The 22,956-nt window shown below is 40.8% G+C and overlaps 1 protein-coding gene across 4 annotated transcripts in view; it reads right to left on the minus strand.

The window, feature by feature from the left end:
- AKAP10 (A-kinase anchoring protein 10) overlaps positions 1 to 22,956 on the minus strand; it is a 54,399-nt gene that overhangs the window by 20,984 nt on the left and 10,459 nt on the right. For all 4 annotated transcript variants that reach the window (XM_082605269.1, XM_082605270.1, XM_082605271.1 and 1 more), the window contains exons 3-8: positions 20,462 to 20,644; positions 17,437 to 17,976; positions 8,925 to 9,023; positions 4,316 to 4,400; positions 3,386 to 3,509; positions 2,159 to 2,295 (exon numbers count right to left, since the gene is read on the minus strand). In XM_082605269.1, coding sequence (XP_082461395.1) covers positions 2,159 to 2,295; positions 3,386 to 3,509; positions 4,316 to 4,400; positions 8,925 to 9,023; positions 17,437 to 17,976; positions 20,462 to 20,644 — 1,168 coding nt within the window. The remainder of the gene's footprint in view (positions 1 to 2,158; positions 2,296 to 3,385; positions 3,510 to 4,315; positions 4,401 to 8,924; positions 9,024 to 17,436; positions 17,977 to 20,461; positions 20,645 to 22,956) is intronic.

The following is a 22,956-nucleotide window of genomic DNA, read 5'->3' on the forward strand; positions in this document are numbered from 1 at the left end:
TATGAGGCTCCTGCAGACCTAGGACTATAGAGCTGGGTTGATGACAGCCCTGCTGCAACCTGTATTCCCACCGCCGAAGAGATACCTGAGCCAACGTGCCCCTCCCTATCTGCCTGCCACCATCTTTGGTTCTTGTTTAAGATTTTCCAGGTCAGGTTACAACTGAGGCAAAGAAACCAATCGCACACATTTAATGGGCACCTAGTCTCTGTTCAGCACTTGGGAGAAACAAATTTAAAACAGGGTAAGACATGGACATGTCCCCTGGAAAGAGAACAGAAAAGATCCCTGCACAGGGTACAAAGGAGAACATACCAGCATAACTATGTGGCATACATAATATACATGTAGGAATTTAAAACAAAATAGCATTGAGGGTGAAGTGGATGAATTTGATGTATTTAGGTAGAATAACAGGATTTGCTAATGATTTGGTGTAGAAAGGAAAAGGAGTAATCAATGATAACTCAAAGATTTCTAACTTCATAGGATATAATGCAACTGGTGTTTTGGTAAACTGGTTATAAACTGAATACAAAAAAAGCATTAAAAGCAGAAAAACATATATGTTGTCTTTTGAGCATTCTGTGGCTTCTAACTCCTGTGCATGATACAAATACAGACAGGCTGATGAGGCATGATATTAAAAAGTAAAGATAGAAAAACAAATAAGCAGGAGCTGGTAAAATGACAGTGCCGGGAGGATGTCACACAGTAATCTTCATTTACAAATGGCTCCCAATTTGAAAATGGGATCCACTGGGAAAGCAGGGTCTCTGCTCTGCACGGCACTGAGCTCCAGCCAGGACCTCACTACTGCCACTCTTCTATTCCGGCAGGAAGAAACTCTTCCTTTTTCTTGTTATCAGAATTTTCTTAACAAAAAGTGAGTCTCCCATCTTGCAACAGCTAAGGTGGCAAATATTCCTCCACGATTTGAATTTTGGGGCAGCCCAGACCTTTTTTGGGGGGCTGTGTTGCGCAGCTTGTGGGATCTTAGTTCCCCAACCAGGGACTGAACCCAGGCCCCGGCAGTGAAAGCATGCAGTCCTAACCACTGGACCACCAGGGAATTCCCTCAAATTTCTAAATGTAAATGCTTGCTACATTAACATCCATATAACAATGTTTCTTATTAATATTTTCCCACAAATATACTGCACAAAAATAAACACTGGACAAACATTAGAACTGCATCCAAGTTCTGCCACTTATTTGCCCTGTGACTTGGAGAAAGTCACTACCCCTGCGGGCCTTAGTTTTCTCATCTGCAAAATGGGAAAATCAAACCAGCCCCCTAATCTGGCTATTCATCAGAATCAGATTCCTGGGTCACACCTCAAACCTGCTGAGTCAGAATCTCTTAGAGAAGAGGACTGGAAACCTATTTTTGACAAGCTCCCAGGTGACTCTCATGCCGACAGGAGCACGGACCTGCCTGGCGATGTTCGGGAACCACTGACCTAGATGCTCTCGGCTCTCTTCCAACCCTAATATCCCATGGATTTTTCTCTGCCTTTCAAGTTATCTTCTTAGCAAGTGCTCACAGATACAAATAACACATTACTTTTCTTTACAGAACAAGAAAAGTTAGATGAAAGGGGGGACAGACACAGTTTTCAATTCTGTTCACTAAGATTGTGCTGCCCTCTCATTTTCAGTGAAAACTAATGAATAACTACTCTTCACCAAGTAGTTAATCTGGCTGAGCAGATTTGCACCAGAAAACATGGTATACCCCACACAGACATTTAAGACCCTTTGCAATAGATTCCAGCTAGTTTCATCTTCTCCTGTTCCCTTGACCAAGTGTCAATTACGCAAAGTTTCTATGGTGCTGCTCGTACCGGTGACTCTGCCAAGAGTGTCCTTCCCTGCTAGCAGAATTCAATCCATTCTTCAGTCGCCAATCAAATCTCCCTTCTGTGAAACCCTCAGTGACCTCCACCAACATCATCCTGCTTGCCACACACAAGCCTCCCCCTGCCCCGCCGGCAACTTATTCTAAGAACCCCCTACTCTGAACACACCAATGAAAAGCAGCTCTTATGCGGCTCCCTGTGAGCTCCCTGGCGGTAGAGACCAAGGTGACTTCTGAAATACGCTTCAAGTACTCAATATTCGCGGAAAGCTGGATGTGTCTATCTCTAAGACTCACTTGTCATATAAAATCATGGCGTCGTTCTGTGCCTCCTGTCCATCATACTGGCCCTTTTTGGCAGCAAGCTGAGACTGGAAGTTGTCTGCTGCCAACCAGAACTGTAGGATATTCACTGCGTCCTCTTTCTCCATGTACTGGGAAGGAAAAACACAAAAGAGGAAAATCAGGCTATCCACAGATTTCTCTCACTATCTCTCGTCTATATCTAAGTCCCAACTATTAAAATACAGGACATAAAGAAAAAAAAAACCCACAAAAGAAACCCCCCCCACCCCAAAACAGATCCACTTGTTCAGTTAATGCCAGTCTGCAACTTAACAGTCATTTGAGATTGAATAATTTTTAAATATTCTTTTAGGGGGAGAAAAAAAAAAACCCTAACAACAACAACAAAAAGCAACCACTACACAGCTGAATGCAAACTTTAGTGAACTGGAGTAAAAATTAAAGATGGATTAGTGGTTCCTCGCTGGCAAACATACAAAAGGTAAACCAACCAGACCAAATCTTTTATACCTGATCATTTCCACCACTCCACGCGGCCATACTAACCTGAGCAAATGCTGACTTAAACTTAAGGCAAAGAGAGGGAGTGAAAACACAAATCAGCTGAATAACTGTATCCTTGTCAAGAGGCAGGATGCAAGTGTGAGTCTAAGTTACTGCTTGTGAGACTGGGAACCCTCTTATCTCTGCTTAATAGTCATTTGCTGAAGCCTAACAAATCCCATCACTCGACACCGTATGCCTCAAAAAGATGAATATACTCATTGCTCGTTGCAAATGCTTCAGTCCCATCAAAGGCAATCCTATCAAGTGGCTAAAGTAAAATGAAGACAGTAGGAAAAAATTTACTACTTTTCCTTCTCTCTTCTGAAGTCTGCTCTGCAAACACTTATACACTGGAATCAAGTATCAAATTTCGTGGTTTTAAAACAGCTCTAAATAAAAATCTGCATTCTCTTATAAGCAGTTTAATTAGGTTTTTCAAAATTAAGAGTTACTTTACTTTGAATTTTCATGTTCTCTTTAATCTGACTAATGCCATTCAAGTACTCTTGCCATTAGATACAACTTAAAACAGTAATCACAGTACTTAAATCCACCTGATCAGTTTGGAAATGATTTGTCTCTTCTATGTTATTTTCTATAGACAGGGCCCAGCATGTACAGCTCAGAGGCTGGAATGCTCTAACAGAGTGTGAAAGGAAATGCAGACTTTACCTCAGAGAAATAAAAGAGGGCTGACTCACAGAAGAGAATGTCAGCCAGGTAAACAGTTCCACTGGTCAGCACTTCAATCTGGTATTTACAGAAATGGTGACTTCGTAGAAACTCACTAAAGTGCCTGCACGTGGACAAAAAGGTAAAGTTTGAGGGACCGACCAAGGAAAGAGCTCAGCTGGGAAGAACACACTCTTTCCCCACTGTGCCTACTGCATCTTAACGGCCTAGGTCAACGTGACCTCCCTTCCCGTGGCGCCTTCCTGATTCCTCTCCCTGTAAGTAATCTCTCCCACCTCTTAATGACCTGCAGCTCTCTTCTGATAGCTAACTCACGCTACCTCCTATTACAGTTAGCAAAGAACATGCCCTATTTCTCTTATTAGTCTGTAATTTCCTTCAAAGCAGGCACTACATCCAAACTGTGTGCATTGCACCCTTTTCATAAATGTTAAATGAAAGAATGAATATGGAGATTTTTTTTGAGGGCATGCAGCAATAATTAATCTGAGAAAACTTTGGAGGCAGTTTCAACAAATCTATGTGGATTTAGTAATATGGCATCCATTAAGCTTAAAGCATGCACTAACAAATCAGCATATCCACCTAAAGACATGCATTGTTTAAATAGATAAACCAGTTACTATATCACACTACAGTCACAATCACCCCTAACGACTTTGGAATTAAAAATAAATTCTTTTAACTTAGGAAATACATTAAAAATAAAAATCTGTTTTATTTTTAATAGAACTCACATAATTTATACTTAAAAGAAACCATTACCCAAGATAGTCTTAGGAAACGTCTATAAGATCCTGTAAGCATTCAAAGTATTTAAATCCTCAAAGATAGTTTGGTTTTAGCTATTCCTGAGGCTGAACCCGAACTCCCCAGAATGCACAACGTGGAAATATGAAATCGACGTACTCGTGCTCCATTGCACTGAAGACTATGGACTGTGCTGAGACAAAACAGTTGGGATCCACCTGCCCATCTTCTCCACAAATCTTTGCTGTAAAAGAAATGGTAAATAATTTTTCTCTAAATCCAAACTATACACATTTGTAAATCAAAGTAGGAAGTACCTGTAAAGGCATAAAGGTGAGCAGGTTTTAAATGGAATTCAGAGAAAAGACAGGTGAACAGCTGATTCTGAGGCAGGGAAGGTCTTTCTAAGCATAAATGCAAAAGCACAAATCAAGAGTCAACAATATAAAATTAATTTCTATACCTTAAAACACCCCCAAAACAAAATAAAAGGGTAAACTGGGGGAAAAAATTTGCAGCATATATGACAGTTTAGGAATGACAGATTATCTTCATTCATGTATCAAGAACTCTTACAAACTAACAAGAAAGTCTTGAAAGAAAAATGAACAATGGACACGAAAAAAAATTCACTAAAGAACAAATATAAAATGGCCAATATAAAAAGATATGCATGCTCACTAGTAACCAAGTAAATATAGTTATAGATTAGAAGGAGGAGGCACACCACCTTCTGTCTAGTAGCTTGGCACAGAATTGTTTTAACAACCCATAAGCTTAACTGTTTAATGATACATATGCCTGGGCAAGGGCGTGGGAAAACTGACACTTGTGTTAGTGGGCATATAAATGGGTATATCTTTTTATGGAGGGCAATCTGGCAGTTTCTAGCATAAGCTTTAAAAATGAACATACCCTTGCAATCAGCAATTCTATCTCTAGGGTTGTAACCTAAGGAACTACGGATTTGTGAAAGAATTATCTGTTTATCAAAATGTTATTTGGTAGAAATTTTAAAACATAAAATGGGCTAAAATTAGGAACTGCCTAAATAAACTGCAACAAATCAATAAGCTGTTTACTAGCTAGCTCTTAAACATGGCTGGAAAAACCCCACCATGATGGCTGGTTTCACTTCAAGTTCAGGACCTTAGTGGGACCTTCATGAAACCCAAGGATCGTGCTACAGTTACCTGGTCCATTACAGCACACCTCCTCTCTCTGCAGACGTCTTAGCGCCTCTTGCTCTACCCTCTTTGCTGATGACTTGGAAAACAAGCAATCAGAAAACAAATTCCATCTGCTCCCACCACCTCTACCAACTTGCCCGCATCACTGCCTCTGCAATCTCTCCTGCTACTGCAGGTGAACTGTCCTCGCTCCTATCTGGAAAACTCTAGGAGCACCGGGTCCCATCCTCTCTTACCTTCTCAAGGCACCTCTTCTACAGCAACTGCCCCGTCTCCCCACTGTATCAACGTCCTCCTACTGCCTCATTCTCACCAGCTATGAACTGTTTGTATGTGATACATATATACGTGTTTGCATGCTGTCATACACCTTCCATGCTGTGACACGTCACCTTAAAAACAAAACCCCAAACCACTGTCCCTTGTCTAACACCCCCTGCCAGCTCACCTTTGAGTAAAACGCCTCGAACAGTTGCCATACTTGCTGTCTCCGCTCCTCCTATTTGCTTTTAAGACGCCTCTAGTTAAGTTTTGTCCCTAATGGTCCACTGTAATTAAGATGCCCACCACTGCCAAGTCCATCCCATTCCTGGTATTCACCTTACCTAACCTATCAGCACGACTTGCCATCTTTGATCACTCCCTTCCTCCCAGAATGAGCTTTTCACTTGGCTTCCAGAAAAAACTGCTCTCTTGATACACAGCTGATGCAGGAAGGCCTCCACTACTGGCTGTTTCTTCCAGATGTTAGACCTGCCACAGCACCCAGTCCTCAGACCTCGCGTCCTCACTCACCACACTCCTCCCAGGGATGTTACTCAGTTTCACAGCTCTAAACCCAACCACAGGCTCATCACTTCCAAACACACCTCTCCAACCCAGACCTCTCTCACGAGCTCCTAACATTAACATCCAACTGCCTACTTGGTGCTCAGCATTTGGATGTCTGAAACCCAAACTCCCGATGTTCCCCGCCAGCCATTACTCCTGCATCTTCTTTACCTTACAAATACTCCCCAAGGTATGCAGGTTTTAAAAAAATGAAGTTGGGGCTTCCCTGGTGGCACAGTGGTTGAGAATCCGCCTGCCAATGCAGGGGACACGGGTTAGAGCCCTCGTCTGGGAAGATCCCAAATGCCGTGGAGCAACCAAGCCCATGTGCCACAACTACTGAGCCTGCGCTCTAGAGCCTGCGAGCTACAACTACTGAGCCTGTGTGCCACAACTACTGAAATCTGCACGCCTAGAGCCCATGCTCTGCAACAAGAGAAGCCACCACAATGAGAAACCCACTCACCACAACCAAGAGTAGCCCCTGCTAGACGCAACTAGAGAGCTGGCACGCAGCAACGAAGACCCAATGCAGCAATCAACCAATCAATCAGTAAAAATAAAACTATAAAACTTCTAAAAAATATATTGTTAAAAAAAAATGAAGTCATGCTTGATTCTTTTTTTTTTTTTTTTTTTTTTTTGCGGTATGCGGGCCTCTCACTGTTGTGGCCTCTCCCGTTGCGGAGCACAGGCTCCGGACGCACAGGCTCAGCAGCCATGGCTCACGGGCCTAAACGCTCCGCAGCATGTGGGATCTTCCCGGACCAGGGCACGAACCCGTGTCCCCTGCATCAGCAGGTGGACGCTCAACCACTGAGCCACCAGGGAAGCCCTTGATTCCTTTTTTCCTCTCCCACCACTCACTTCCAAACCATCAGCACATTCTGTCAACTGTACCTCCACAATATTTTAAAAATTCCACCACTTCAAAGATTTGTGGAAGATGGAACAAGCAGTGGAAGCACAGTTTCGAGGTCAATCTAATTAATTCCCCACATAAAGACAAAGAAATTAAACAGCAACACTAAAACCCCAGAGATAACATCTACAACAAAACCAGGCAGGCAGGATACACAATAAAAGCTTAAAGTGGAGGCTTCTTCAAACCATAACTTAACTTGAAGTACAGCTATATTAAAATATTCCAGCTTGAAGAGGAGATAAATAATTAGGGCAGGATTCAAAAGAATGAGGCCCAAAGAGGAAAAGTGAGTGGTCTAAAGACATAGAGGTAATTAACATTTTAAAACGCATAGTAATACACACTGGAATGGAAACTTCTTGATCACTAAATGTTATCAACTTGATCCTTCAGATTTTTCCCCTCATGGGATTACATCGTTAATTTGATAAAGTTTAAGGAAAGGAAAATTAGAACTGCAGTGACACTTCATTTTAAAATGTTTGACTCAAAACTCTCTCCTTTTCTCACCTACCCCAGACAGTTTAGTTATCAATTGGTACAAACACCCAGTGGAATTACTAGCCAACCAATTCCTCAAATAGCCAAATGCTAATCTGTTTGGACACCTAACAGTTATTATTAGGCACAGTTGGTCTAGGAAAGTCTAAAAATATTAGCAACAAATATTAGCAACAAATATTCAGATAGAAACAGAGGAACTACATAGAAAAACCAAAATCCCATGACAACATCTGCAACAAAACTGGGTGAAAACTCCAAAATACAAGCAGACGGGGACAGCCACCAACAGCCACAAGACCCGTGTGTCACAGGCGTCTGCGAGGGAGAAGAAAAGGGAAACAATGGGGGCAGCACCGGGCAGCCTGCGGCAGACAGCAGGTGTGCCCTGGAAGTACGCAGCCAGTTCAAGAGGCTCAGCTGAGACCGGGAGGGGCTCTACTGTCCCCAGTGACGAGAAAAGACCGAAAGAGCCCCACGCTGGGACGACTCTGCTAGGAGCAGAATAACAGGCTTTCGTTCAGAAATCAAAAACACTTAATTTTTGTATTAAAAACTCAAAACTTAGTGCTAGGACTTGATGGGAGTATAATAAATCTGTTCAATGAAAAAATCAACCCTTGTATCTGTGATTACAGGTGTACCTGAAGTCTTTCTGATACAACATAGTCAAAGCTTTCAAACATTTTTATTATGACCTACAGAAAAATGTATTTATGTGACTCAGTATATATATGTACATATGATGGAAACAATGTTCTGAAGTGGTGTGTATTTGCCCTTACTACCGTGAAGCACTTTGATTTTTCCAGTCTGGTCTTTTTTGGCAGGGGGGTGAGGACCTATGAGGAGACTGGTCCCAATCCAGAGTTTGAAAAACACTGCCGAATAGCATACTAGTTACCATGTAGGGGTCTGGTTTCAAGTCCTAACTGCCGTGTCTGAGCTGTCACCTCGGGCAAATTACTTACCTTCTCTGTACTTCCTCACTTATAAAATAATAACTGTATTTATGCTGCAAAGTTCTTTAGAAGATTGAATGAGTTTGTCAATGGGAAATGCTTAGAATATTGTCTGGGACACAGTAAGTACTCAGTAAACATGTGCTACTATTATTCAAGTAAAAAATCTCATTATTTGGGTCCAACAAGTAAGAGGGAAACTTTTGAAGTGAGCTACAATCAGATATAATAAAGTACCCTGAAAACAGACAAGGAAGGTATGTGTTGAATTACATGTTCATGAAAAATTCTCTTAATAATAACCAAAAATAGGCTTTTTTTTTTTTTTTTTTGGTGCCATAGCTTCAAGCACTGCTTACCTACGATGTCATTTCTCATGGCTTCTGTAATTGGTATTGGTTTAGCAGCATCTGGAGATATATATTTGGTAAAAGTATTTACTGCATCTTGTTCTATACCTGCAAGGGAAGAAGGGGACAACTTCAAAAATCAAAAAGCAACTTGGACCAGTAACGGACCATATTCATGAATAGCAGGGTTTGTTTGCTGTGCGCCCAGGCACACACACACAAACACTTCTTTTATTACAAATAAGTATCTTTGTAAATATACATAGGACAAAACCGCCTCCACAGTAACATTGCTTCCGCACCACTTGGTTCTTGGAGCAGAGGAGTTACACATGACCCCGTGGCCCTCCTCCCCTCAGCTGACAAGCTGGTGAGTAACAGCCATCGCTCTACACATCCTCGTTCCATCTCTACTTTCCAAAGTCCTAACCTGAAGGACTTACAGAGCGGGAGCTCAAAAATCATTTTTAAGTCTACATTTTACATATTCTACCAAATTTCATATTCATGAATACATTCATTTGACCTTCAACAACCCTGGAACGTTAAAACAGTGAATCTCAAACTTCCTAGTCTTGGGACTTTGAAATCTTAAAAATTACTGAGGACCCTAAAGAGCTTTTGTTTATGTGAGTTTTATCTATAGATAGTAAGGTATTAAAATTTAAAATGAGAAAAAATTATTCAGTTTAAATTAACAATATTAAATCTGTTAAAATTTAACATAAATACCATTTTTTACAGAAAATAACTGTTTCCCAAACTGAAAAAAATTAATAAGAAGAGGGCATCATTTTACATTTTTGCATCTCTATTTGTCTTGATAACAAACTGTCAGATTCTCAAATCTGCTTTGGCATTCAATCTGTTGCGCTTTTTTGTTTTGGTTGAAATATATTGTGCTCTCATGATATGAGAAGAAATGTGTGTGTGTGTGTGTGTGTGTGTGTGTGTGTGTGTGTGTGTGTATATACAGTATGTATATGTGTGTGTGTGTATATGTATGTATAGTCTTTGTCCTGGTTCCTGGCACAGAGCTCCTAAAACCCTTGCAATTTCCTGAGTGGCAGGGGCCAGAGGAGCATCTTTTGTTATTTATAATAAGCCTCTGATTTCAACCAGGGGAAAAGTTTATGGTAATGAGGTGACTCTTGCAGAGTGGGGGCTGCTTGCCAAAGAAGCAACCACGGAACTTCAGCCCCACTCCCCAACCTCTGGGGAGGGTGGGGGGGTTGGGGACCATCAAGCTAATCACTAATGGCCTATGATTTACTCAACTGGGCCCATGTGATAGAACCATAAAACCCCTAAATGAAGTGGTTCAGAGAGCTTCTGGGTTGGCGAAATGTATCCATGTCCCGGAAGGGTGATGCACCCCAACCCCACAGAGACAGAAGCTCCTGCACTTGGGACCCTTCTGGACTTTGCCTTATGTACCCTTTCACGTGGCAGTTCATTTCTATCCTTTACAATATCCTTTATAATAGACTAATAAACATAAATAAAGTGTTTCCCCGAGTTCTCTGAGCTGTTGTAGCAAATTATTGAAAGAGGAAGGGGTAGTGGGAACCCCTGATTTATAGCTGGTTGGCCGGAAGTACAGGTGACAACTTGGGACCTGTGACTGGCATCTGAAGTGGAGGGACAGTCTTCTGGACTGAGCCCTTAACCTGGGGGAGTCTGCAATAACTCCGGGTAGTGCCAGAATAAATTAAACTATAGGGTACCCAGTTACTGTCCACAGAGAATTAGAGAATTGCTTAGTGTGGGAAACCCACATATTTGGTGTCAGAAGTGTTATGAATAGAGAAATGGTTTTCTTTTATTTATATCAAGAATAGCTGGCCTCAGAGATGTGTAATTGGGAAAAGGAGTATTTTAATAGCTTTCTGAGATAACTGTGGATATATTCTTCTTTGATACTATACTAAAACTTGAAAAGTGGTAGTTCCTTAAAGGTTAATTAGAAGGTAGAACCTGAAACCATATAATGTACTTGTATTCTGTTACATTAATATCTATTGGTCTATCTCCCATGTTTAAAGAGTCTTTTACTCATGATTGATTTTATAACATCATGTATTTTCAAATATTGTAGAAAATATTGGTTTGCTGACTTACGAAGATCTTACAAATGTTGATGCATTGCATCATATGGTATAAAAAAAGAAATCACATCATTAATATCACAATGATCTTATCAGAACACTCTATAAAGCTGTTAGAGCACACGGTGGTGAATAGAAGTTTTCCAAATTCTAAGTTTCACTTGAAAACTTAAATTTTACCACTGGGCAATAAATACTGTCAGCTGTTTTCCACGAAATGACACTGCATTTTATGGGGCCAGAATTACACTGATGCCAAAACTAGACAAAAGCAGTATAAGAAGACTACAGACCAATATCCATCTAAACAGATGCAAAAATGTTCAACAAAATATTAGAAAATCAAGTCCAGTAACATATAAAAAGACCAATACACCGCAACCAAATGAGGCTTACCCTGGGAATGCAAGCTTATTCAATATTAAAAAAAAAAATCAACGTAATCCATCATATTAACAGACCAAAGAAGGAAAACCGCATGGTCATATCAAATGACGCAGAAAAAACATTTGACAAAATTCAACACCATTCATGATTCAAACAGCAACAACTCTCAGTAAACTATTAAGAGAAGGGAACTTCATCAACCTGATAAAGGGTATTTACAAAAACCCACAGCTAACCTCACACTTTATGGTGAAAGACTGAATACTTTCTAAGATCAGGAACAAGACAAGAAACTCAAGCAATCTACACAAAAGCTCCTAGAAATAACAACTGAGTAATAAGGCCACAGAATAGAAGGTCAACATATAAAAGTCAATCATATTGATATTTCTATGTAGTAGCAATGAAAAAAACTAGAAACAAAAAATTTTTAAACATACTATTCACAATAGCACCAAATAACAAAACACATTAAGGATCTGTATGCTGAAAACTATTCAATGTGGAGGAAAGAAATCAAAGACCCAAGTAAATGAAGACACACATCATATCTGTGGATTTTAAGGCTCAATACAGTTAAGACGTAAATTCTCCCCAAACTGACCTATAGGCTGAACGCAATTCCAATAAAAATCCCAGCACGGTTTCTTGTAGATACTGGCAAGATTATTCTAAAATTTATATCGGGGGTGGGAGGGGTACTTAGAATAGAAAAAACAATTTTGAAAAAGAACAAACTTGGAGGACTCAAACTATCCAATCTTAAGACTCACTACAAAGCTATAGTAATCAAGACAGTGTGGTACAGGTAAAGGAACAGACATATACACCAATGGAACAGAACAGAGAGTCCAGAAATAGACCTACACAAATATGGCCATGGTACAAAGGCAATTCAATGGCATAAGAGTAGTCTTTAACTAATAATGTATGGAATGATCCATACGTGAAAAGAAAAAAAGAAAAAAACTTGACCTAAGGGCTTCCCTGGTGGCGCAGTGGTTGAGAGTCGCCTGCCGATGCAGGGGACACAGGTTCGTGCCCCGGTCCCGGAGGATCCCACATGCCGCGGAGCGGCTGGGCCCGTGCGCCATGGCCGCTGAGCCTGCGCTCCGCAATGGGAGAGGCCACAACAGTGAGAGGCCCGCGTACCGCAAAAAAAAAAACGAAACAAAAACTTGACCTAACCACCACAGCTTATACAATATTAACTGAAAATAGATCATATATCTAAATGTTAAGTAAAAAATCATATTACTTTTAGAAGAAAACACAGGAGAAAATCTTCATGACCTTTGATTAGGCAAAGAGCTCTTATGCATGACTCCAAAAGCACAATCCATAAAGGAAAAAAGTTGATAAATTGGACTTAATCAAAAAAGTCCTTTTGGTCTCTGAAAGATACTGTTGAGAGAATGAAAAGTCAAACTATAAACTGGGAGAAAACATTTGCAAGTCACATAGCCAATAAAGGTCTTATATCCAGAACATATAAAGAACCTCAAAATTCAACAATAAAATATTGGGAAAGACTGGAACAATTTACCGAAGATACAGATGGCAAATATGCACATGAAAGAACATTCAACATCCTCAGACATTAGGGAAATGCACAGTAAAACCACAATGAGATACCACCACACATCTATTAGAATGGCTAAAAAAAACCCCAAATAAACAAAAAGCTGATTACACCAAGTGCTGGCAAGGAAATAAAGCAACTAGAACTCTCATATATTGCTGCTAGGAATGCAAAATGGTGCAGCCACTCTACAAAACAGTCTGGCCGTTTCTTATATAATTAGACACACATTTAACACATAAATCCACTACTAGGTATTTCTCCAGAGAAATAAAAACTTTTGTCCACACAAAAACCTGTACACAAATGTTTATAGCAGCTTTATTCATAGTCAAAAGCTGGAAACAATCCAAACGTGGTTCAACAGGTGGATGGACAGAACATCCATACAGCGGAACTTGGCTATAGAAAGCAATGACAGAAACAACATGGGTAAACTTCAAAGCCATTATGCTAAGTGAAAGAAGCCAGTCTCAAAGGCTACATACTATATAAATTCACTTATATGGCACTCCAGAAAAGGCAAAAAAAAAAAAAAAAAGAGACAAATGGATCAGTGGTTGTCAAGTGCTGGGATACAGGGTTTAACTACAAAGGTGACAGAACTGTTCTTCATCTTTTTTTTTTTTTTTTTGCAGTACACGGACCTCTCACTGCTGTGGCCTCTCCCGTTGCGGAGCACATGCTCCGGACGCACAGGCTCAGCGGCCATGGCTCACGGGCCCAGCCGCTCCGTGGCATGTGGGATCTTTCCGGACCGGGGCACGAACCCGTGTCCCCTGCATCGGCAGGCAGACTCCCAACCACTGCACCACCAGGGAAGCCCTGTTCTTCATCTTGATTGTGATGTGTGGAATTAAAGAAACCTCAGCTAAAGTTGGAGTGGGGACAGGCCTATAGGGTGAGCTCTCACGCCCCGCGAGGCATCCTCATTACCCCAAACAGGAAGAGACCAGCACCTGCGTCTCAACAGGAAGATGTTGTCTATTCTATCATCCAGCAGGAAGAAGAAAACTTTTCTCTGCCCCAGGGCAGCCTAGCCAATCAGACACCGTAGCAGCCCAACCAATGAGAAGGCTCCACACTTTGGACCCCCAGCTTCCTCTGATGGTCTCCGGTTATTACCGGCACCCCAGCTTTTCCATATAAAAAAAGCAAGCTCCCCTTCTCTGGATTTGCCTATAGTCCACCACAATTTGCCTATCTCAAACTGCAATTCCTCTGGCTATTTCCAAGTAAACTTGCTTCTGCTGGTAAAATGACTGGCTATTATATTATTAAAGTTAACAGATGATAGTTACAGGAATCTATGCATGTGTTAAAACTCAAGTACACATCAAAAGGTGTCAAATTCACTGCATGCAAAATTTTTAAATAACAAAAAATGAAAAACTACTCTTTTAATTACTCCACTGCTGTTGAAATAAATTAACACCAAAACAAAGACAGTTTCCCAAAACAATAAAGTTTATTACAATCAAAGAAACAGACTTTGGACTTTCATTTCCAGAAACAGGCCTCACTAGATGTTCAAAGAAACACTTCCTAATACTGAATTCTCCCCAAATGCTTCTGAAAACTACATCAGAGACTGTGGGAAATAGTGAGAAACAGAAACAAGTACAAGCAGTCTCCTTATCTGAAAGCTTTGGGACCACTAATATTTTAGAATTCGGAATTTGAGGTTTTTACAGAGGTAACGCACTGTGTTTATGTATATCATTTAAAAAAAAATTTTAAGTCTTTACTGAATTTGTTACAATACTGTTTCCGAAGCTGTAACCACTGGACTCCCAGGGAAGTCCCTATATATACCATTTTAATACCCCAGCAGCATGTGAGACGATCACATTCATGACTCTGCAATAAGCTCACATCCCTCCAGGTCAAGTTTTGTTCATTGAAAAAATAACTTGTGATAGGCAAAGCTTTCTGGATTTCTGGACTGCAGACAAGGAATTGTGGACCTGTAGGAGTCAGTACAAATCAAGATGGGCAAAAGTACCAGAGAGAGGGCATTCACCTGAGAAAATCCACCAACTCCAAGAGACTTGAGGCTTGCACTTTCAAGGGCAGCTGCCCAGGGCCCAAACAGAGTAGATTAGACCAAAACCAGGCAGAAGGCCTTAAGAGTTTAGGGCCTGAAAAACCCAAGACAAAAATTCAGTTTTAAGTGATAATGGGATAGTAATGAAGTTGGCCCCAGAAGCATGGCAAAAGCAAATGCAGGGGCTTCCCTGGTGGCGCAGTGGTTAAGAATCCACCTGCCAGTGCAGGGACACGGGTTCGAGCCCTGGTCCAGGAAGATCCCACATGCCGCGGAGCAGCTAAGACCGCATGCCACAACTACTGAGCCTGTGCTCTAGAGCCTGCGAGCCACAACTACTGAACCCACGTGCCACAACTACTGACACCCACGCGCCTAGAGCCCGTGCTCCGCAACAAGAGAAGCCACCGCAAATGCGAAGCCCATGCACCTCAAGGAAGAGGAGCCCCCACTTGCCGCAACTAGAGAAAGCCCGTGCGCAGCAACGAAGATCCAATGCAGCCAAAAATAAATGAATTAAATAAATAAATTTTTAAAAAAGCAAATGTAGGGCCTCCCTGGTGGCGCAGTGGTTGAGAGTCCGCCTGCCGATGCAGGGGATACGGGTTCGTGCCCCGGTCTGGGAGGATCCCATATGCCGCGGAGCGGCTGGGCCCGTGAGCCATGGCCGCTGGGCCTGCGCATCCGGAGCCTGTGCTCCGCAACGGGAGAGGCCACAACAGTGAGAGGCCCGCATACCGCAAAAAAAAAAGAAAAAAAAAAAAAAAGCAAATGTAAACACACTCTGCAAAAACGCAATTTAATCAGTCCTCAAAGAATTACCAAAGATAAAAATCCAATGACATATATTCACAGCCAAAACCCGTTAAAATCACAGGCTACCAAGAGTGTGAATCTGAAGAAACAAATAAATGCTGATTCAAATACACAAAAACTGGGATATTGGGCTTCTCAGATAATGAATATATGTTTAATAAATTTAAATAAATAAAAAATAGGCTCAAAAATGGGATGGAGGACTAAAGGACTAAGAAACTAAAAAATGACCAGGCAAATCTGAAGAAACAAAATTTCTATAAATGAAAAATTCACTAACTTTTAGATTAAAATAACATGTTAAAGATTGACTCAATAGCAGATTAGACCCATTTTAAGAGAGAATCAATGAACTAAAAGATCTGAAGAAGTCACCACCAATCTGAAAAGGCTACTATATATGATTCTAACTACATGACATTCTGGAAAACGCAAAACTGTGGAGACAGGAAAAAGATCAGTGGTTGCCAGGGTCAAATTAGCAGGTAAACAGAGATGAACAGGTAGAGCACAGAGGATTTTTAGGGCAGTGAAAATATTCTGTATGGCACCATAATGACAGTTACATGTCGTTATACATTTGCCCCAACCCAGAGAACATACAATACCAGGAGTGAACCCTAAAGTAAACTATGGACTTTGGATAATTACGATGTGCCCAGGCAGGTTCACTGATGCCAACACGTGCTCCACTCTGGTGGGGGATATTCACAGTGGGGGAGGCGACACAAGTGCGGGGGCAGAAGGGCATACAGGAAATTTCTGTACCTTCCCCTCAATTACGCTGTGGACCTTAAAACTGCCCTCATAAAGTCTTCGTAGTAAAGAGAAAAGAAAAAAACACACAAGGAAAATCCAGAAAAGAAATCATCTAGACCTCTGAGAAAAGAAACGATAAAAGAGAAGCGGACAAGCATGGATTGGAAGCTGTCTAATCAGAATTCCAGGAGGTGATCATTGAAAAGTGAACAAACTAATAGAAAAGAGAAAGAGGTGCTGGTGTTGAGATGCCAGGGCTTTAATCCCAGCTCCCACCTGCTGTGTAACGCTGGAAGGCTCCTCCACCTTCCTAAACGGTGGCTTTCTCACATGTAAAATGGGGTAACTGCCTACCTCACAGAGATGCTGTGATTATTCCATGAAATCCAAGTACACCTCTAGCACAGAACTCAATTAATGTCACCTGCTGGCAATTAAAAAATAATTTTATCTGCAAACTACAGTAAAATAGTAATAAGACTGAGACAGGGCTGAAATCAGCCTATCTGGGTAAGGATCTGATTTCAAAATCTGTGGAAGGGAAAAAGCAGCATGACCCCTGACCCTTCTTCATTTGTTAATTCTGCCAACGTCTTTCTTAGAGGATCCAATCACTGTAGACAGACCTTCTGCCTTTTTCATACACGGACCCTACTCCAGGGCACTACCCAAATACTCCCAAATCTGCAAGTGGGCGTGGGAGAAAACTATTCCAACCCTTTTATTCCCCATCTCAAGTTTCACTTTGTAAACAGATTCAAAAAAAATTTTTTTAAATACACAACAAAACAGGATAAAGAGAGACAAAAATCACACACTTACTTTTCATTAATTTTCCTGATAATTCCTTTAGTGGAGAAGAGGGACTATTTCTACTGGCTATTATAAGTCTGGAGGATTCCTGGGTTTCCACGGAACCTCGATGAGCTCCAGTTCTGGCCGTTTCCAGGCGGAGAGAATGGGCACTGTCACATTCCTGGGAAAGCAGCAAGTGATTCTGAGCGTTGCTAGTTCTATCATTCAGGTCAATTCCTTCCAACTGGGCTGAGCTAGTATCCTCCAATCTCTTGTCAAGAGAGTCGGTTACAAAAGCTGCTGTAGTTTCGTGCTTTTTAGAAGGAGAGACAGGTTCAGCCAGTGAGCTCTGCTTCACCGTGTTCAGACTGTGTGCTCTTATTCGGGACCAAGTTGTAGAGTGAAAACTTTCAGCCTCTAACCAAAACTTAACCAAATGCTCCATTCTCCGAAGTTCCATGAATTGAATGAAATAAGGGAGGACAACAGCGTCATGCAAGACTTGTTCAAGGGTCTTTGAAAGACTTGATTTGGTCTCTTGAGTCTGGTAGTCCAGACAAGATCTGCCTAAAAGAAGCAAAAGAGTTAGCAGTTCAGTAACAGACAACAACCGCCAAAACTTACAATAAAAATATTTAAACAACCCAACCTCATTAAAAATCTCAGAAAAGCAAATTAATAGAAGATAACATTTTTGCCTGTCAAACTGTAAGATGTTTTTAAAAAAAAATAACAAGCACTAACCAGGGCATAGCAAAACGGATGATGAGAATGTAAAATGGCAAGACCTCTTTGGATTTCAATCCAGTAACTCCATTTCTAGGAACTTATCCTGAGGAAAAATTGTGGATGTGTGGATATAGCTAGAAAGATGTTATGAACTCTTAGCATTATTTATAACAAAATAAAGAGCTAGCTCTGCGATTTTATCTTGAAAAATAAAACCAAACTTAATAAAACTTAATAGAAGTTTATTTTATAGTTAACTAAATTTAGGTTATGATTATAACCACAAGCTAATTATCAGAATAAAGAAAAAAATAAAAAGTTTAACTTTCAAAGCATGACGTAAAGAGGCTCATTTTCATAAAATTTACTGAGGGCTTCATCAGTTTTTCAAAAGTGCTTTTCTTAATCCTTTGATGTTTCTTCTGAAGCACTTAGTGTATCATCATCCTTGCTAACTATCCTACTGTCAATGTTAACTAGTTCATCTCTGCCAACATCTCTTTTCATGAACTGCAGGGAAATCTCGATCCATTGTAAGACTTTAAGCACTTTTTAAAATCAAACTTCTAATTTTGAGATACTGGCAGATTCAGGCGCACGTAGAAGAAGTAACACAGAGAGAACCTGTGCACCCTCTACCCAGTTTCCCCTATGGTAGCACCTTTTAAACTGCAGTTCAATATCACACCAAGATACTGACACTGACACAATCCACCAACCGTATTCAGATTTCCCCCGTTTTACCAGCACTCACTTGTGTATTTAGTCCTATGCAATTCTGTCCCATGTGTAGATACGTGTAAACACCACCAAGACACGGAACAGCCCCGTGACACAAAGGTGCCTCATGCGGCCTCTCACAGCTGCCTCCTCCACCCCAGGCAACGGCAAGCACTCTTCTGTCTCCCATTCTACCTCTCTGCCATCCCCAGAATGGAGTAACATTTCTCTCTCAGCATAATCCCCTTGAGATTCGCCCAAGCTGTTATGTGTATCAACAGCTTATTCTTTTTTTTTTACTGCTGAGTAGTGTTCTGTGGTATGAATGTACCGGTTTGTTTACCATTCACCTGTTGAAGGACATCCAGTTTTTGGCTTTTAAGCTGCTATGAACACTGGTGTACAGATTTTTTGTGGACATAAGTTTCCATTTCTCTGGGATAAATGCCTAAAACTGCAATGGCTGGGTCATATGGTAACTGCATGATTAGCTTTATAAGAAACTGCCAAACTGTTTTCCAGAGTGGCTCTACCATTTTACATTCCCACCAGACATACGAGTAATCCAGTGAAACTTACAATTTTACTTTGTGACCAACACAAATGTCATTTGCAGTGCACTGCTGAGGGTGACCCACAAAGACTCTGACACCTCAGCTCTGAATACACACAAATGTTAAGCAGAGAGAGATATCAAAAGAGGGACTAATTTTAGTAAAGTCAATCCATTCACAGATTTTTTTCAATTTATGATAAACTGACATACAATTTTTATAAGTACAGAAATTTGGGCAACAAATATTCAGAAAACAAGGATCTCCTGCACGTCTTTTCTTTTTTTGTGGGGAGAGGGAGGAATTATTTTAACATAACAGAGATCCTACTATAAATACCACTATGTGACCACCTTTTTTCACTTTAACATATCTTAGACATTTCTCAATGTCTTCTGAAGGCTTTCATATAGCTACATAGTATTCCAGAGAATGGGTATATCATAATTGGATTACTTCTCTATTAATGGATATTTGTATGTTGTTCCTAATTTTTTGCTATCATAAACATTACTGCAATAAATAGCCTCATACATACTTGTACATACATTTTTGTGCACATATGGGAGCATATCTGAGGGCTACATCTTATACTTTATCTTTTGATAAATACTTGCAAACTGCCTTCCAAAAAATCTATACCAATTTATACTTCTGCTATACAGGAGTGGCTATTTCTCTGCATCTACATTAACATCCCAATTATCAAACTTTAAATATTTGCCAGTGTGTTAGGGGGAACATTAACTCATTATTTTAATTTGCGTTTCACTAGTATTACTGCAGTGAGACATCCTTTTCATATATTTAGTGGCCAAATGTATTTCTTCTTCTGGAAATGGCCCATTTTTCTACTGGGCATGCTTTTTATATTTATAGAAACACAACATGGAATCATCCATTAATTACACTTATAGCTGTTATTTCAGTTAAAACATTTTTTTCAAAGTCCCATCCAATTACACAGTTCGGTATCCTTTGGCAGGAATTTCACATATTATACTCATTCCCTCCTCCTAGGAAGTTAACAAAAACTCAGAGTCACTTACCCAGGTCACCAAAATGAGCGGCCTCCATGTGGCTGGGCTGCTTCTTAAGTGTTGCTGTCCTACTACTCGAAAAGGAGTCCATGTTGGCAGAAATGGCATTGATTGCAACGTGACTTGGTCCTGCAGCCTCCAGCAAGGCATGATTTTTAGTGCTTTTTTGTGGGGAATGTACGGATATTGAAGCTATAATTTTTCAAAAAATTGTAAAAAATTAAACACAATTTGATAGTCTAAAACTGTCTCCTAAGAGGGCTTTAAGGGAACTTTAAAAATTAGATTTTGTAACACCCCTCTTAAGTACATACACTCAACAAAAATACTTGGGGAAACGGTAAATTAACCAAGCAGCAGAAAATTGGAAAGAAATGTCCTAGTATTATTTGTAATTCTCAAAATACTGTGCCAAAAATGTAACTTAAAAGAGAGATCGGGCTTCCCTGGTGGCACAGTGGTTGAGAGTCCGCCTGCCGATGCAGGGGACACGGGTTCATGCCTGGTCTGGGAAGATCCCACATGCCGCAGAGCGGCTAGGCCCGTGAGCCATGGCCACTGAGCCTGCGCGTCCGGAGCCTGTGCTCCACAACGGGAGAGGCCACAGTAGTGAGAGGCCTGCGTACCGCAAAATAAAAAAAAAAAAAAAGAGAGATCTTTCTTTGAGTTCTCTTTGAGAACTCTACTGAAGACAGAAAGTACCAAAGGCAGCAAACATTCTGAAACATGGACCCTTTTCAATTCCTTAATGCTTGCTGAAGGAACAAAATTAAAATTCCAAAATAAAAGCTTACGGGAAAAAAATTAGAAAAATACTCCTCCGGATACTTATTTTACTTTTTAATTGAGTAACAAAATTCCACCATCTAATAAAAACTGATCAAAGTTCAAGCTGCCTAAAGATGAAGCATACTTAAAAATTCACATATTTTCTTTAGTAGTCTGAAGAAATATTAATATCATCCTTTTGACTTCAGAATAAAGAGGTTAGTCACCAATGTGTTAGCAGGAAATCATCAACTTCATATTATAATATGGTCAAAGTAACCCTATGAACTTGTTGCTACAGCTGAATTAACATTCCACCTATCCCATTTATTCTAGACAAATATCAAAGACTCTCATGAAAGGTTTTTAAGAAGTTTTGGTTTTGTGCATTGCTATACCAAGAAGGCTAGAAACATACAGGTCACTGAGCATTCCACACCCTCAATATAAGTATTCTCAGATGACTAAACTTCTGCCTACTAGCACCACTTATTTTATTGAGCAGTCAATTTATGATAACTTGGTCAACAGATAAGTGCTCTCCATCTTAGCAAACGGTTCCCGGACACAGAATCTGAGTGACACCACATAATACCTTCTATGAAGAATACATAGTACTGTAATTCAATCTATTACTGTGAGATGTGTTTACAGGATAAAGCAGATGAGAATGTTTATCTTAGGCATATGTATTTATCAGTCACTCAATAAGAGTTGGGAGAATTATGCAATGGAGTTGTCTTCAAATGATTTTTTCAATTTTAGAAGGAAGTTGTTTTTTGTTATTTTTATGATAAATTGAAGGGAGCAGAATCATTTTGGTAGGTTTATGAACAATAACATCTAGGTTTTTGTATAGACAAGATACAAATACCCTGCATCAAGAACAGTGAGACTTTCTGATTGTTTCCTAATTAGACGTGTATGATGATGTGAAATAATACTAACTCATCTGTGCAAGCCTTCTTCTCTCTTTTTTTTTTTTTTTTTTTTGCGGTATGCGGGCCTCTCACTGTTGTGGCCTCTCCCGTTGCGGAGCACAGGCTCCGGATGCGCAGGCCCAGCGGCCATGGCTCACGGGCCCAGCTGCTCCGCGGCATATGGGATCCTCCCAGACCGGGGCACGAACCCGTATCCCCTGCATCGGCAGGCGGACTCTCAACCACTGCGCCACCAGGGAGGCCCCTTCTTCTCTCTTTAACTTCTCTGTTAGAGCCACCTCTCTCACACTCGCCCTCCTAGCATCCCAGCCCCGAGGCCTCGTGGTCCCGCACTCTTCCCCCTTCTCCTCTCCCAAGAGCTCCTCCCTCTCCTCTTTAATGCACGTATCAGCGCCCATGGGGCCAGACATGGCATCCACCACTCCTCCGCTTCCCTAGGTTCTCTGTTCTTTTACTCCTTCTGCTAGAAGGCACATTTATTCTCAAACCTTCAGTTATTACTAGAGCAATATCTTCCAAGCCTTTTTTTTTAGCTGTAAGCTCCCCCCACCCAAATAAACTTACGTGGGACCTTGATATGTCTGTAAATTAGATAAAACTTTAGCTAAAACAGATATCTAAAATCTAAATTATCTAAAATAGACAAAACAGAATTAACTGTAACTCTGGCTGATTCAAGGGGAAAGTCTCACACATGCGCTTGATTCGGGCCCTCCCGGTGCCAGCTCCAAGGGCTCACCCCTGCAGAGGTGGAGGCAGAGGGGACCCTGACCTGATCTCAGGCTGACCTCTGGG

This window comes from Mesoplodon mirus (assembly GCF_964341445.2).
Source record: "Mesoplodon mirus genome assembly, chromosome: 18".
Lineage (NCBI taxonomy): Eukaryota > Metazoa > Chordata > Mammalia > Artiodactyla > Ziphiidae > Mesoplodon > Mesoplodon mirus.